We start from the raw sequence: 17247 nt of genomic DNA, 5'->3' as shown, positions 1-17247 counted from the left end.
GTGTCATGTAGTTCAGGACTAGCTGTGCTGCCTGCCTGGACTGGTGTCATGTAGTTCAGGACTAGCTGTGCTGCCTGCCTGGACTGGTGTCATGTAGTTCAGGACTAGCTGTGCTGCCTGCCTGGACTGATGACCCATGGTTCTAGCTTTGCCATCTGCCTGGACAGATGCAGATTGATATCAGGCTGGCAGGAGGGTGCTTGTTTTCTGTTTTGCAGCAGGTTGTTCTAGATCATTTCAGGACATATGGTCCTAGATACACTAATTACTGTTTTTCTCGCAGGAAGTTATACAAGCGCTACGCCTTCCTACGCTGCGAGGAGGAGAAGGAGCAGTTTCTCTACCATCTCCTCACTCTGAACGCTGTGGATTACTTCTGCTTCACCAGCGTTTTCACCACCATCCGTAAGTGACGTTGGGTTTTCCCTATTTTCAGTTTCACTTATCTGGAGAGTAAGAGGAACACTCACACAACTGACACATGCATCACTTCTTCAGTCCCTCTGTTAGTGATAATGAGGTTTTACTTGGAGTACCCCTTAAAACTCATAATTAAAATCCTCCCCCCCCCCCCGGCCCTGATGTCCGTTGTCCTCCGATAACCCCTCAGTTCTCATATCCTGGACTCATTAGGCCGGTAACGACTTGATGAAAGGCTTTATTGTGCAATCTCGCTGCTCTAGACCCAATTTATGTGGGTCAGAGAGAAGACTGAGTTCTTCATGTCATATAATTATTTTCTTTTTCTGTCTCCAGTGATTCCATACCGAGCGCTGATTATCCCCATCAAGAAGCTGAGCAATGCCATCACCACGTCCAATCCGTGGGTGTGCGTCTCCGGAGAGCTGGGGGACACCGGAGTCATGCAGATCCCCAAGAATCTGCTGGAGATGACATTTGAGGTTTGTCGCCATTGGAATGGTCTCGCGTCCTTGTCAGTAGCCGTCACGTTACGGCTCGAGGGATCCGCGGTGACATTTGGCTGCACTTTTTTTTTTTTTTTTTTTTTTTTGTTCTCTTTAGATGTCTAATATTCCTTTCCTAATTCATCATTTTAAGATGTGCTGAAAGTCTCAGGCCTCTACAGCATATATTCTCTCCGATGGAGACCTACTTTCAAGAACGTGTTAAAGGGAAACTCCACCTTTTAATATTCTCTTTAACCCCTTCACTACCAAGGGTGGTTTGCACGTTAACTACCGGGCCAATTTTTACAATTCTGACCACTGTACCTTTATGAGGTCATAACTCTGGAACGCTTTCATGGATCCCGGTGATTCTGACATTTTCTCGTGACATATTGTACTTCATGTTAGTGGTAAAATTGCATTCAAATAACTTGCGTTTATTTGTGAAAAGAACGGAAATTTGGCGAAAATTTTGAAAATTTCGCAATTTTCCAACTTTGAATTTTTATGCCCTTAAATCACAGCGATACGGCACACAAAAAAACTTAATACATAACATTTCCCACATGTTTACTTTACATCAGCACAATTTTGGAACCAAAATTTTTTTTTGTTAGGAAGTTATAAGGGTTAAAAATTGACCAGCGATTTCTCATTTTTGCAACACCATTTTATTTTTAGGGACCACTTCACATTTGAAGCCACTTTGAGGGGTCTATATGATAGAAAATACCCAAAAGTGACACCATTCTAAAAACTGCACCCCTTAAGGTGCTTAAAACCACATTCAAGAAGTTTATTAACCCTTTAGGTGCGTCACAGGAATTTTTTGAATATTAAAAAAAAAATGAACATTTAACTTTTTTTCACAAAAAAAATACTTCAGGTTCAATTTTCTGTATTTTACCAAGGGTAACAGGAGAAATTGGACTGCAAAAGTTATTGTGCAGTTTGTCCTGAGTACGCTGATACCTGATATGTGGGGGGAACCACTGTTTCGGCGCATGGCAGAGCTCAGAATGGAAGGAGCGCCGTTTGACTTTTTCAATGCAAAATTGGCTGGAATTCAGATCGGACGCCATGTCACGTTTGGCGAGCCCCTGATGTACCTAAACAGTGGAAACCCCCCACAAATGACACCATTTTGGAATCTAGACCCCCCAAGGAACTTATCTAGATGTGTGGTGAGAACTTTGAACCCCCAAGGGCTTCACAGAAGTTTATAACGTACAGCAGTACAATTAAAAAATCATATTTTTTCCACAAAAATGATCTTTTCACCCTCAATTCTTATTTTTCCAAAAGTAACAGGACCCTAAAAGATATTGTGCAATTTATCCTGAGTACGCTGATACCCCACATGTGGGTGTAAACCACTATTTGGGCGTATGGCAGAGCTCGGAAGGGAAGCAGCGCCATTTGACGTTTTTGGCTGGAATTGAGATCGGACACCATGTCGCGTTAGGAAAGCCCCTGATGTACCAAAACAGTAGAAACCCCCCACAAATGACACCATTTTGGAAACTAGACCCCCCAAGGAACTTATCTAGATGTGTGGTGAGCACTTTGAACCCCCCAGTGCTTCACTGAAGTTTATAACGTCCGGGCGTGAAAATAAAAAAATCGTATTTTTTCCACAAACATGATCTTTTAGTCCCCATTTTTTTTATTTTCCCAAGGTTAACAGGAGAAATTTGATCCCAAAAGTTGTTGTCCAATTTGTCCTGAGTATGCTGATACCCCATATGTGGGAGAAAACTACTGTATGGGCACACGTCGGGGCTCGGAAGGGAAGTAGTGACGTTTTGGAATGCAGACTTTGATGGATTGGTATGCGGGTGTCATGTGCGTTTGGAGAGCCCCTGATGTACCTAAACTATTCAAACTCCCCACAAGTGACCCCATTTTGGAAACTAGACCCCCCACGGAGCTTATCTAGATGTGTGGAGAGCACTTTGAACCCCCAAGTGCTTCACAGAAGTTTATAACGCCTGGGCGTGAAAATAAAAAAAACATTTTTTTCCGCAAAATTATATTTTTGCCCCCAATTTTTTTATTTTCCTAAGGGTAACAGGAGAAATTGGACCCCAAAAGTTGTTTTGCAATTTGTCCTGAGTAGGCTGATACCCTACATGTGGGGGTAAAACACTGTTTGGGCACATGGCAGAGCTTGGAAGGGAAGGAGCACCATTTGACTTTTTCAACGCAGAATTGGCTGGAATTGAGATCAGACGCCATGTTGCCTTTGGAGAGCACCTGATGTGCCCAAACAGTGGAAACCTCCCAATTATAACTCCAACCCTAACCTCAACACACCCCTAACCCTAATCTGAGCCCTAGCCCTAACCCTAGCCCTAACCCTAACCCTAGCCCTAACCCTACCCTAACCCTAGCGGGAAAATGGAAATAAATACATTTTCTTTTAGTTTTATTATTTTTCCCTAACTAAGGGGTTGATAACGGGGGGTTTGATTTACGATTTATGGCGGTTTTTATTTTTGGCAGCTGTCGCACGCTAAAAGACGCTTTTTATTGTAAAAATAGTTTTTGCATCACCACATATTGTGAGCTATAATTTTTCCGTATTTTGACCCACCGAGTCATGTGAGGTCTTATTTTTTGCGGGACGAGTTGACGTTTTTATTGGTACCATTTTCGGGCACGTGACATTTTTTGATCGCTTTTTATTCCGATTTTTGGGACGCAGAATGAACAAAAACCAGCGTTTCATGAATTTCTTTTGGGGGGTGCGTTTACACCGTTCCGCGTGCGGTAAAATTGATAACGCGTTTTTATTCTTCGGGTCAGTACGGTTACAGCGATACCTCATTTAGGTCGTTTTTTTATGTTTTGTCGGTTTTTTGCAATGAAAACAATTTTATATAAAAAATAATTATTTTTGTATCGCTTTATTCTGCGAGCTATAACTTTTTTAATTTTTTGCGTATGATGCTGTATGGCGGCTCCTTTTTTGCGGGACAAGATGACGTTTTCAGCGGTACCATGCATATTTATATGCGTCTTTTTGATCGCGCGTTATTGCACTTTTTGTTCGGTGGTATGATAATAAATCATTATTTTTTGCTTCGTTTTTTATTTTTATTTTTTAAGGGGTTCGCTAAAGGGGTTAACTAATGGGACAGTTTTATAGGGCAGGTCATTACGGACGCGGCGATACCAAATATGTGTACTTTTATTGTTTTTGGGGTTTTTTTATTTTGAAAAAATGGATTTATTGGGGAATATATTTTTTTTTTTTTTTTACTAATTTATTTAGCGATTTTTTTTTATTTTTTTTTTTTTTTTTTTTTTTACTAATTTAATTTAATTTTTGCTAATTTACTAATTTTTACTAATTTAATTTTTACTAATTTAATTGCGCTTTGCAGGCAGTGAGGAAGTCAGCTCCCTGCAGGCCCCCGTCGCCATCTTGGATCCGGGGGCCTGTAGGGAAAGAGCCCCCCGCAGCAGCGCTGCACATTGCGCTGCCGTGGGGGGCTCAGGGAAGCACGGAGGGAGCCCCCTCCCTGCCGATGCTTCCCTTTAACCCCCGGTACACCGCGATCGCGTTTGATCGCGGTGTGCAAGGGGTTAACGTGTCGGGGGCGGTCCGTGACCGCCCCTGACACATTGTGCCGGGTGTCAGCTATGATAATTAGCTGACACTCGGCCGCGATCAGCGGCGCTCACCACGTGGGCGCCGCTGATCGCGATGACGTAATATTCCGTCCATGGTAATTAGGTCCATGGTCACATGGACGGAATATTACGTCAATTGTAGGTAAGGGGTTAATGATGCTGTGATTTATCTTCATTTTTCCTTGTAGCTGTTTTAGTTTCCCTTTTTTTTTTTTTTTCTTATTTTCAACATGAAAACCATCAACCAGCTGATGTTGACGGACCCTTTCTACGCCTATCTTTTATAAAATGACAATCCGCCTTTAATAGTTTATTTTTTTCTAAATGGTGGTGTTGCATATTTTTTTTCCTATTTGAAACATAGAAACCGTCAACAAGCTGCTGTTGACAGATCTTGTGTTCGTAAAAAAAAAAAAGTCCGTCTTAAGCCTGCTGATTGTTTCTATGCTGCAAATAGTAAAAAGAAAACGAGAAATGGCTACAGGAAAAAAAAATGAAGATATCACACCATGAAAGGTGAAGGTTTACATTCAAGATGGAGCACCATCAGTGATGATAGGCTTAGTACTTAACATTAAATAAACATTTACCTTATTTTTTATTTTTTTTATTTTAGACCTATGAAATACCTTTTCTCAAAAACAGCTAAACGTTATATATTACCTTTCATGGCCTTTTTACCCTTTTCTTCTTTTACACCTTGCAACATAGAATGTCCATCACGCAACTGCTTGTTGATTATTTCTATTTGCAAAATGAATATTTAAAGTTTAAAAATACTAAATATATAACCACTACTGCACATCTATGTATTTGCTTAGTTTAAGAACATCTTCGTAACGCACCGTCTTGAATATGACCTTTAGCTTTAGGGCAAGTGCACACTTTGCGGATTGTCCTGCGGAATATTCCGCGCGGGTTTTGCAAAATCCGCAGGTAAATCCGCAGGTCAAAAGACCTGCCGTTTATCTGCAGAATTTCTGCGGTTTGACACCTGTCATGGAGCAGATGCCAAACCGCAGCCGAATCCGCACCAACAACTGACATGCTGCGGATTTGAAACCTCAGCAAATCCGCGTGGAAAATTCCGCAGCATGTGCACTGCGGATTCCATTGATTATAATGGTACTGTACTCCGCAGCGTGTGCACACACCCTTAATCGTTTTGTCATTAAGCTAGCTGTTTTTAGTTTTCCTTTTACTATTTGCAGCGTAGAAACTATCACAAAAATGCTGATGACTCACTTTATATTTTTCTTATTTACCTATATCCATTCTCCGCTCCAAAATATCTTTACCGCCTTGAATATTATCTTTTTTGCGCTGCTGTACATTTGGTTTTCCTTTTTTTTTTTCTATTGCTCTTTTCAACAAAGAAACAATCAGCAAACTGCTGTTGGCAGAACCTTTTTTTTTTTTTTCTATGAAGACCCATGTAATCCTTTGACTTTTGAATGTCTGAGACTTCACCTTGAATATTACCAGTGTTGTGATAGATCTTTTATTTTTTTTACCGTACTATTTATAGATTCCTTGCGATGTAGAGCCCGTGGTCACACTGCTGTTGACGGACCTTCTATTTCGAGATTTATTTATCTTTATCTAGCAACACAAATGATCGCTCCTGTTTTAACATTTTGGTTTCATTTCTTTTTTTTTTGGGGAGGAATAAAAAATAAAAAATTGCGCTATACCTGACAAAGATTTAGAAGGGTCTTTATTATGATGTTCTGATTTTTTAATTTCTTTTCATATCGCTGCTTTTTCATCAGTGTCAGAATCTGGGCAAACTCACTACAGCCCAGCTGGGGCATGACAACTCAGGACTTCTGGCCAAATGGCTCGTCGACTGCGTCATGGTCAGGAACGAAATAACCGGGCACACATACAAGTAAGCCATTTGTGGAATTGGGATTTTGTATGGTTTATTATGGAGTTATAAAATTCTATAAGACTGAATTTAATGTTTTTTAATCGATGAGTTACATCTTCCAAGCTGTAGCTGTCCTTGATGTTGTCCCCATTCTTGGACGCTGCCATCATGATAGCAAACCTTTATTAATACTCAAAAATTCTTTTTTAGATACTAAAATTAGTAGTGCGTCATACCCAAAGAAATGAAACACCATAGGGAGGTGCCTATCCCTACACTGACCTGTGTATCCCTACCTGTCAGCGGAGGTTGGAGCCCTAGGACCTGCGCATTGGCCCCCCCACTCCTCGACGGCTCTCCCTGCTAAACCTATAGGGCCCTATAGTGGCAGGGGTGTGATATCGTGTAGAACAGGCAGGTGAGAAAGAGGAGAGGTGTCTAGATGTATTCTTCTTGGGTTTCTTCAAAGATAATCTTCTCAATAAGACATATTATTACAATAGCTAACTAGAGGTTTATTTTCTTCAGATATCTCAAATACACCTGATCTAATGTGGTTAAGAAGAACCCCCCCAGATAACCTCAAACCCCATATTATTGGACCACTACAAAAAATTGGGCCCATGAAAGCTTGATAAATATGGTCTCCTCACGGCTAATTATATCATATACACAAGTCACAAGTTAGGAAAAAACATGTCCCATAAAGAAAACCAGGTTCCCCCAAAATGAGTGCAGCACACCAAAACAGATCAACAAAAATACAAACAAATCAACGGGGTGCAAATTATGCACATAAGATACAAAAGGATTCACTATATGCAAAGGTTAGTCAATCCAATTTAGCAGCTTATTATCATAGTAGACAATAGTTCAATTGTCCATGGTTGACATGATAAAAAAGGATTAAACACAATATTGCACAATGCCCAGCATCGACGGGTCCAATATGAAGATTCAAGGATCCGTTCATGGATAACACCATGCCACATAATCCTAACAAGACATGCTCTCTCCGTCAGTATTCTAATCCGAGGATTGATAAATCAAGGATCCAGTGTAGCCCCTCATTCAAGGACAGTGTGATTGAAGAATATGCAACATACATTTAGTGAATCCACATAATCATACAATGAGCCTAATAGAAAGGGTTAAATACCCTCTTTCTCCAAAAATACTAGGAACCCAGAGACAGACAGGTACAACTCCAATGCAAACTCGACGCGTTTCCCCTCTTCCGAGGTTCATCAGGAGTATGATGGAAAAAATTACTTATATGCACAAGATATACAGGATATGGTCTGATAGTCCGGGACAGTCCCCTCTCATGGTATGATGCGTCGAGGGGTTACACTGGATCCTTGATTCTTTGCGTATGATGCATTACTAATTTTAGTATATAAAAATAATTTTTGAGTATTAATAAAGGTTTGGTAATTTTAATAGTGACATATGAGAGAACTGTGATTTTTGTTGACTTAATCTCAGAATAGAATCTTCAGTGTACTGTGAATTGTCATTATGATAGCCCTTTAAGCGCTTCTGAGATGTTATCGCTGCTTTTCCCAGCCCTTTGGGGAGATCAGATTGATGTTCTGTCCATGTCGTGGTCTGTAATTCTGTAACAAAGCAAGATCCTTGTTACTCGCAATCATTGGGCCACTTTGAGTTTTGCGTAGGAAAAGCAGGATACAGGCCCTGCAGGACTGGTAATGGGCACTTTACTCATGCTGCATCGGTGGCAAAGATGTAATATAGTGTTGAGAATCATGAAAATTCCCTCGTTCATGGATTTGATCTGACCATTCAGTAACTTGTATGGTCGCTCTGCAGAGAAGGCAGTGATGTATTGCATTTAGGAAGATTAAGTGTTTCCTCCAGGTAAAAGGTGGAGGGGGGAGTACTCAAAATGCAATGCCAGGTTTTGCAGGAGGTAATGAGCCTTGCTTTAATATAGGAAACCTATGTGTTTGTTCTAGATTCCCGTGTGGACGTTGGTTGGGAAAAGGAGTAGACGATGGAAGCCTGGAGAGAGTCCTAATCGGAGAGCTAATAACGCCGGTGTCTGACGATGATCTAGGAAAGCAAAGTCGGACCCCTCCGCTGCAGAAATCCCCCACCATGGCCCGCAGGCTGAGCATTACCTCTCTGACAGGGAAGAATTCCAGTAAGTACATATCGTCTGGTGCCAGATATCAACATTTAAGGGTTCTTTTAACCAACATTCAAAGATGGCACCTACCCACTGGGTAAGTTTCGGATTAGTGAGGGTCCAACATCTGGAACCGCCATGGGGCCTTTGAGGTGCCCTGTGAATGAAGGCTGAGTGACTGGGAAAAATTCTAGTAAGTTTTTTTTTTTCAACCAACATTCAAAGATGTCACCTATCTACTGGGTAGCTGATAACTTTCTGAATAGTGGGGGTTTGACTGCTGGGATCGCCATGGGGCTTTTGACATGTCTTGTTGAATGAACCTGGTAGGTAGGAGAATGAGCACTATACTCAGCTATTCAAGTCGTATATAAAGTGCGCTTCAGAGCCCCATTCTCTCTAGTTATCTATCTATCTACACACATACTTTTATGTTTCTTTACAGAACCGAATGCCGGACAGATCCAGGAAGGAATCGGAGAAGCTGTGAACAATATCGTAAAACATTTTCATAAGCCGGAAAAAGAGGTTACAAATAAAAACCCTCTCTCCATATTTTATTCTGATGTATATTGTGCATTGATATGAGGCCGGAGAGGTGACGCCGTCTGCAGCAATTCCCCAGTCAGAGCGGCTTCTTTCTCGCTCTCTCTCTGACCTGAAAATGCCATCTTACTTTAGGAGGATTAACCTACTTTCCACATGATCCTTTATAGCCGTAACGCTACATGTTCTTAATCATCCTTCAGTCTGCAAGGGCTGATAACAAGGAGCCATAGACCCTACTCCACTGTGCAGCCTATGAAGGGTACATAGACGGTACTTTAGGAACCCTTTAAGAGGGAACCTAAACTTTTGGGCGGTAGAACAGTTCTCAAAAGTGGCTTATGCTGCGGACTGTCCATTATAAGTTTCAGCAAAGTTTAAAGCACATTGTGTGATTTCAGGCCATACCTCTTTCCAGATAAGCCACTCCCCTTTTCTGCTATTTAACACCCCTTTGTCACACAAATGTAGAATATCAGATTTTGGTGCCATTAGCTCAGGATATCTCCCCAACCTGTGGCTGTGAAGCTGTTCTATAAATTCCACCATGTATTAGTCCTGTGCATAGAGGGGACCCCGGTCTTCCCAGTTGTGTCTTTGCTATGTCTTTGCTGATCCCCTCTGGCTCCTCTCCGGCTCTTGTTATGCAGCGCAGGTTTTCAGCACTAATCCACATTAGCGGCTAATCCACCAATTCGTCTCCCTGCAGAGAGGCAGTTTAACCATCCTGCTCTGCGGAGAAAGCGGCCTCGTCTCAGCCCTGGAGCAAGTCTTTCATCACGGATTTAAGTCTGCCCGCATCTTTCACAAGAGTGTCTTCATCTGGGACTTCATAGGTAAAAAAAAAATAATAAAGTGACACCGCTATTTCCGTCTATTGCGTGTGTTTCTGCTGTAATCTTGCATGGATGGGCACAGCCAAGGTGAATGGAGTAGGGAAGTGTAGGGGGTCCTCCATAATCGCTTTCTGACGCATGTGGAGGCCGAGATAAGAAGCCGATTTTGCCGGAAAACTAATACGAAGGGTTTTGCGTAATTAATATCAGATGTGCCGTTAAATTCAAGCGTAGATATTGGCCCCTTCCCCGATTTTGGGTGGGAGCTCTGTCCATACACAAGGTGCTGGCTGTATTATACATGGACAGAATTTTTTTTCTTAAGTATTGCTCTTACAAGAAAAGAAGGGGAAAAACAAAGTAAAAAAAATGGCTGTGTCTGGAAGGGGTTAAGTAACACACATTGAAGGTGTCTTCCCACCACTAAATAGGAATCCTGAATACAAGGACCAGGAGCATCAGACCTGTGTATACGGCAGCTCTTGCTTGATGACCTCCATTCGTGTGACTGAGTGCTGCCACCTGCAGGCAGACGCTGGCCATCACGCTGTTTCCAATTTCCCCTTTAAGAGCCAAAATGTCAGTGTCTGGTTATTGCTGATCACGGACGCCAAGTTCCAGCTTGACATTTTAGTAAATGTCACATTCCCCCCCAAATCGCCTTGAATCGCTTTTTTGCATTACGGTACCATTGTATGTTTTCAGCCCTTAGACGCTGCACGTATACCTGATGCAAATCCTTAAAGCTTGAGTTTACTCCAATCACATCCAAAGCTGCATTCAGAACGTGACTTGTATTCATATCATACACGCTCTGATCGATGTCTTCCCTTCTGCAGAGAAAGCCGTGGTTTTCTTTGAAGCGACCGATCAGATCGGAGACGGCGAGGAAGACCAGCTGCTGCAGAGATCGTTCTGCAAAACCTTCTGCCACTACGTCAACACCATAGTCACGGCTCCCAGGAACATCGGCAAAGACGGCAAGTTCCAGCTCCTCGTCTGCCTCGGGGCAAGGTGAGATGCTACTCGACGTCGGGAGGGGGCCGTGATGGCCACAGACCCTTCTATGCTCCTTCTATAGGAGCGTCAGATACAGGTAAAGGCAAAGTCCCTGTATTTGCTTATTTTCGGATCTCCTGTAACCATCAGCGTGGAGCCGGGGAAATGACAGAGGTCATGACCCCCATTTAAATGGGTTAAAAAAACACCTACAGTTTTTGTATAGGAGCTGTATACGCAAAACGATGTATCTCCATGGCTACAGACTACAAATTTGTTTAGTTAAAAAGGAATATCACCCTTTTTTTTTCCCACTTCTGATATTTTCGATCTTCCTTCTTTCCAGGGATCACTTGCTGGCCCAGTGGATCCCCCTTCTGGCCGAGTGTCCGGCCATCACTCGGATGTACGAGGAGACCGCTCTGCTAAGGGACAACATGATGGTTACTTCTCTCGTCCGGGTCCTGCAGACTCTACAAGACTTTAACATCGTTCTGGAGGGGTCGCTTACTAAAGGCGTAGACGTGTAGGATGCGGCCGGCACGCTGTACAGTATTAAATTCCATTTTTTTTTTATTTTTTTTTTCCATTTTTCAGAGTTTTCTCTGAACCTTTATAACGTGCTGCAGAGTTCTGTGCTGCAATACACTGAATAGTAGCAAGTCACTGGAAGCGTGTGAGCGCCGAACCCGCGGGCTCCACCGTATGTAGCCGCGCTACCGCCGCTGCTGGTGTCTTTACACTGTTAGTATATTTGAATCAGATATTTAGTACAATAGAGTATTTTCCCGCTGTGTCTGTATATACGGCTGTAGTTTTATAAAGAAGCGGAGTATATTCCAGGCGGATTTCTCTTCTACTCCTTTCTAATTCCTGAATTCCCTCCTGGATGGTGGAATTACTGCAAGAACTTCTTCTCCCTGACTCGGTGCTTCGATTATTTGTTCGCCAGACGCTCATTTGTTTTCGTTATGTAGAAATATTCTGAGCCGTGAAATGACAGGCGCCTGTATGCGGTAGAAACGTCCATTTTACTCACACTTCTTCAGCTTTTTATTTTCTTACTTGAAGCCGGTGAGATTCCCGAGAACTGATGACATCACTGAGCACACAGCCTATCCGGTCACTAAAATAGGTCTGTGACGTCACTGAGCTTGCTACCTATCCCATCACGAGAATCTGTGACGTCACTGAGCTTGCTGCCTATCCCATCATGAGAATCTGTGACATCACTGAACTTGCTGCCTATACCATCACGAGAATCTGTGACATCACTGAACTGGCTGCCTATACCATCATGAGAATCTGTGACGTCATTGAGCTTGCTGCCTATCCCATCACGAGAATCTGATGTCACTGAGCTTGCTGCCTCTCCCATCATGAGAATCTGTGACATCACTGAACTTGCTGCCTATACCATCACAAGAATCTGTGACATCACTGAACTGGCTGCCTATCCCATAACGAGACTCTGTGACATCACTGAGCTTGCTGCCTATCCCATCATGAGAATCTGTGACGTCCCTGAACTTGCTGCCTATCCCATCAGGAGAATCTGTGACGTCATTGAGCTTGCTGCCTATCCCATCGGGAGAATCTGTGACGTCCCTGAACTTGCTGTCTATCCCATCACGAGAATCTGTGACATCACTGAGCTTGCTGCCTATCCCATCAGGAGAATCTGTGACGTCACTGAGCTTGCTGCCTATCCCATCATGAGAATCTGTGACGTCACTGAACTTGCTGCTTATCCCATCGGGAGAATCTGTGACGTCACTGGTTCCAGAGAAGGCGTAAGCTGCAACTTCAGTGATGTCACCCATTGTAGCAAAGGGACAGGCGGCCTATTCAATGATTGTAATTGCTTTAGTGAAGGTGTAAACCACACATTTCCTGGCATTACTGGCTGCATAGTCGGTGACATTACTGGTTCTAGAGACGGATACATATCACTCATATATTTTCACAATTATCTCATTAAGTCCCGCCCCCTTCCAAAAAAAAAAAAAAAAGGCTACAGCTACCGCATACACATTTCCGGTGCCCTGTTATGTCATCCCACCCCGATAAGCATGCCTGGAGATATGGTGCAAGTTTGTAAATACCTGGAGAATCCTAAAAAAAAAAAATTATTATTTTCCTATGTTATATCGTAAGAAACCACTGCAAGTATTAAGACGTGGCCATCCCTAGTCTTCTATATTGTGAATGTAATAATCCCCGTCCGTGGGGCCAGAGCATTCCCGATTCCCTCGTCCCGATTTGTGCGTCTTCTGTCCATCACATCTCAATATACATGTAAAAGGGGCTAGGGGATGACTGGTGGGTAAATGTCCAGTTTTTACATGGGAAAAATCATGAAGCTGTGATATTATGCATTTATTGCATAGATGATTTATTCTATAGCAACTAATCGTGTTTTGTTTTTCCAAGTCTCATCATGGTGTGATTTATTTTTTTTTTTTTCTTTCTGGTGTGTTCACTTTATGGGGAGTATCTGTCAATCAGATGATCTGATACTTATCGGTAGTATTTTATTTTACGTCTTTTTTTTTTTTTTTAATCTGTAAACCGTTAATTTTAGTGTAAATCTACCTATTTATTCTCATACACTGGGATTTTGGGGAGGTGAGGGGGGGTTGAATAAGAGATATTTTGCACTACTTGTTACATTTGATAAGGGGGTTGTACTGTCTAAAAGTAAGATTTCCACTAACTGTATATGTTGATCCACTTTTTTCTTTTCCTGTTTGCACCTTTTCTCCATTGCCTCATTGGGGGACACAGACCAGTGTCCCCCAATGAGCATCTCGGAGAAAAGGATTTTATGGTAAGTACACAAAAATCCCTATTTTTGTGAATTTGTTTTTATTTAATTTCTCCCGTCTCTTGAAAACCTGAAATGCATTGTTGCATTTTGTAACATTTGCTAGGTTTTTTCTTTGCTCTTGTATTGTGAAACTCTTCATCTTGTATTCAGATACTTTTAATGGCTGATGAGCCTCACTGGGACTTGTGATGGCTGATGAAACTCACTGGGACTTGTGATGGCTGATGAGCCTCACTGGGACTTGTGATGGCTGATGAACCTCACTGGGACTTGTGATGGCTGATGAGCCTCACTGGGACTTGCGATGGCTGATGAGCCTCACTGGGACTTGCGATGGCTGATGAGCCTCACTGGGACTTGCGATGGCTGATGAGCCTCACTGGGACTTGCGATGGCTGATGAGCCTCACTGGGACTTGCGATGGCTGATGAGCCTCACTGGGACTTGCGATGGCTGATGAGCCTCACTGGGACTTGCGATGGCTGATGAGCCTCACTGGGACTTGTGATGGCTGATGAGCCTCACTGGGACTTGTGATGGCTGATGAGCCTCACTGGGACTTGTGATGGCTGATGAGCCTCACTGGGACTTGTGATGGCTGATGAGCCTCACTGGGACTTGTGATGGCTGATGAGCCTCACTGGGACTTGTGATGGCTGATGAGCCTCACTGGGACTTGTGATGGCTGATGAGCCTCACTGGGACTTGTGATGGCTGATGAGCCTCACTGGGACTTGTGATGGCTGATGAGCCTCACTGGGACTTGTGATGGCTGATGAGCCTCACTGGGACTTGTGATGGCTGATGAGCCTCACTGGGACTTGTGATGGCTGATGAGCCTCACTGGGACTTGTGATGGCTGATGAGCCTCACTGGGACTTGTGATGGCTGATGAGCCTCACTGGGACTTGTGATGGCTGATGAGCCTCACAGGGACTTGTGATGGCTGATGAGCCTCACCGGGACTTGTGATGGCTGATGAGCCTCACCGGGACTTGTGATGGCTGATGAGCCTCACCGGGACTTGTGATGGCTGATGAGCCTCACCGGGACTTGTGATGGCTGATGAGCCTCACCGGGACTTGTGATGGCTGATGAGCCTCACCGGGACTTGTGATGGCTGATGAGCCTCACCGGGACTTGTGATGGCTGATGAGCCTCACCGGGACTTGTGATGGCTGATGAGCCTCACCGGGACTTGTGATGGCTGATGAGCCTCACCGGGACTTGTGATGGCTGATGGGCCGCGACGTTGGTGTGTTTGCAAAAGACACACATGCTGGATACTCCTTTTGAAGCAGCGGCAATTTTTTGTTTGCCCGAGCAATACAATAATAAATTTGGTGTACCATTTTTATGTTATTTTTAGACCATTACATATACTTCGTGACCCAGGAAATTTTCTGTTTTTCTTTTTTTGTCGTCTTTGGGATTTTTTTTTTTTTTTTATTCATTAAATGTATCTGTATCATGGAAATGTTTGGTTTCACCGTCTCCTCTGTAACCAGGGAAAGTTGCTTTGGGTAATGTTGCTTTTGTTTCCACATCAGTATTAACTTCCCTGTACTGTTTGAAATTATGACACTGGTTTTTGTTTTGTTTTTTTTTGTTTTTTTTCCAGTATTAAAATGTGTTTTATCTCAAAATTGTCATGCTGTTTTATATAACTGCTTCGGATGGAGATTTTTTTTTAAAAAAATTTATTTCATGTATTGGTATTTTATTTCTTTTTTTTTTTTTTTTTTATACTCTTACAAAAATCTAAAAATATTTAAAGTTTTCCTGTATTTTTCATACTCTTAAAGGATAATGTAGAAAAATTAAATCTTTTTTGGACTCTTACAGTAAAACTTATATAAAAAAAAATATTTTGTATAATTTTACAGGAAAAACATAAGAACATCTATTGCTATCTTTTATACTTAAAGGAGAACGTAATAAAAAAAATAATTTTATTACTTTTCTATACTTTATATTATGGGAACACTTAGATACAATATTATATATTTATTACTATTTTTTATACTTATAGGAAAACGTAAAAAAAAAAAAAAAAAAATGCCCATGGTCATCGGTCGGGAACCCTATGAGCTGCCTCCTAGCTGTCAGCATCGGTGGCTCCTCTTTTGATTAGCCGGCCTGGCGCATGGTCATGTTGGTATGATGTAGACATGATGTCAAGATGGCAAAATATAAGAGGAGCTGCAGACGCCGATTTGGTAGGTAGCAAATCGTACGGTCCCGTCCAGTGGACACAGATTACTGCACCAGCTGAAAAGTGGATTCAAGTAATTCTCATCCACAAAAATCCATCGAATTTGCAGCTTTTTTTTTTTTTTTTTTTTTTTACGTGGTTCATACTTGAAATTAATTTTTTTTTTTTTTTTTTTTTTTTCCTTTTAGCAGCCAGGGAATGCTGGGACTTGTAGTTTCAGGGCAGCTAGACTTTCGGATGTTGACCCCACCCCAGCTAAAGAAGGACAGGGCACCATGACATAACTACTATTCGGCTTGTGCTTGCAGCTGTCGCCAAGTAATGACAGCCATGTACTCCGAAAAGCTCGTATCCTGCCCTACTCCAATGCAAAAAAAAAAACTGGCACAGTTATGAGTGGAACAAGCCACGAGATAAATCTTGTCCTGCCACAGACCACATGTTAAAAGTATTCACACCCCCTTTTAAAATAAAAAAAAAAATAACGATTAGAAAATGAGTCACTCCAATTCCTAAATCATCACTGGTGCTTTAGGCAGTAGCTGACCGCACACCCCTGCTGCCTCACCCTTGCTCCATCACCCTTGCTGCCTCACCCTTGCTCCATATTCACTTCACCAGCAGTTTACATGTCAAGTATAATATAATTTAGGCTTTTCTAAAATATCAGCATGGGACATCTCCGCTCCCGCAGCAGCGAGTAATGAGAGGCCGCATTCGTCACATTCTTGTCTGGGAATGGGAGCGACTCGTGTGAGTCCTACTACTTGTCGGTGGCAATGTTTTCGTCAGTAATGCGTCTTCTATCTTTCCCATCAGCGAAACTCTAGTTTTATATTTAGTTGCGTATTCATTTCTAGAGGGCAAAGTTTGTCAGAAGTATACAGTATGTATATACAAGTGACAACTACTCTATCAACTAAAATCCAATTCTGACCTGGAACAGCAAGCCGTATTCTGAAAGGAGGTCTACATGTATCCAACTCCTGTGTAGTGGAAAACTAGCCTTGTTAATCGGAGTCGCACCCCAGCAGTAGATTTTGGGGGGAAAACCAGATAAACTACAGTCCAATATTACAACCCCTGGCAAAAATGATGGAATCACCGGCCTTGGAGGATAATCATTCAGTTGTTTAATTTTATAGAAAAAAAAGCCGATCACAGACATGACACAAAACTAAATTCATTCCAAATGGTAACTTTCTCCAGTCACCTTCCACGACAGCCACCTTGGAGGTTGTCTCCCTGC

At 42.4% G+C, this 17247-nt stretch overlaps 1 protein-coding gene across 6 annotated transcripts in view; it reads left to right on the top strand.

Annotated features, from left to right (window-relative positions):
* The window catches only part of DENND5B (DENN domain containing 5B), a 61296-nt gene extending 45867 nt beyond the window's left edge, over window positions 1–15429 (top strand). For all 6 annotated transcript variants that reach the window (XM_073567630.1, XM_073567629.1, XM_073567632.1 and 3 more), the window contains 8 exons: window positions 284–405; window positions 757–902; window positions 6320–6438; window positions 8400–8587; window positions 9018–9100; window positions 9828–9954; window positions 10794–10968; window positions 11300–15429. In XM_073567630.1, the coding sequence (XP_073423731.1) occupies window positions 284–405; window positions 757–902; window positions 6320–6438; window positions 8400–8587; window positions 9018–9100; window positions 9828–9954; window positions 10794–10968; window positions 11300–11483 (1144 nt within the window). In that variant the 3' untranslated portion in view covers window positions 11484–15429. The remainder of the gene's footprint in view (window positions 1–283; window positions 406–756; window positions 903–6319; window positions 6439–8399; window positions 8588–9017; window positions 9101–9827; window positions 9955–10793; window positions 10969–11299) is intronic.
* The last annotated feature ends 1818 nt before the right edge of the window (window positions 15430–17247 follow it).

Source organism: Dendrobates tinctorius, unplaced genomic scaffold (genome assembly GCF_039654945.1).
Source record: "Dendrobates tinctorius isolate UK_male_01 unplaced genomic scaffold, ASM3965494v1 ptg000020l, whole genome shotgun sequence".
Classification (NCBI taxonomy): domain Eukaryota; kingdom Metazoa; phylum Chordata; class Amphibia; order Anura; family Dendrobatidae; genus Dendrobates; species Dendrobates tinctorius.
Note: the sequence above shows the minus strand (reverse complement) of the source record. Positions and strands in the feature narration are given on the sequence as shown.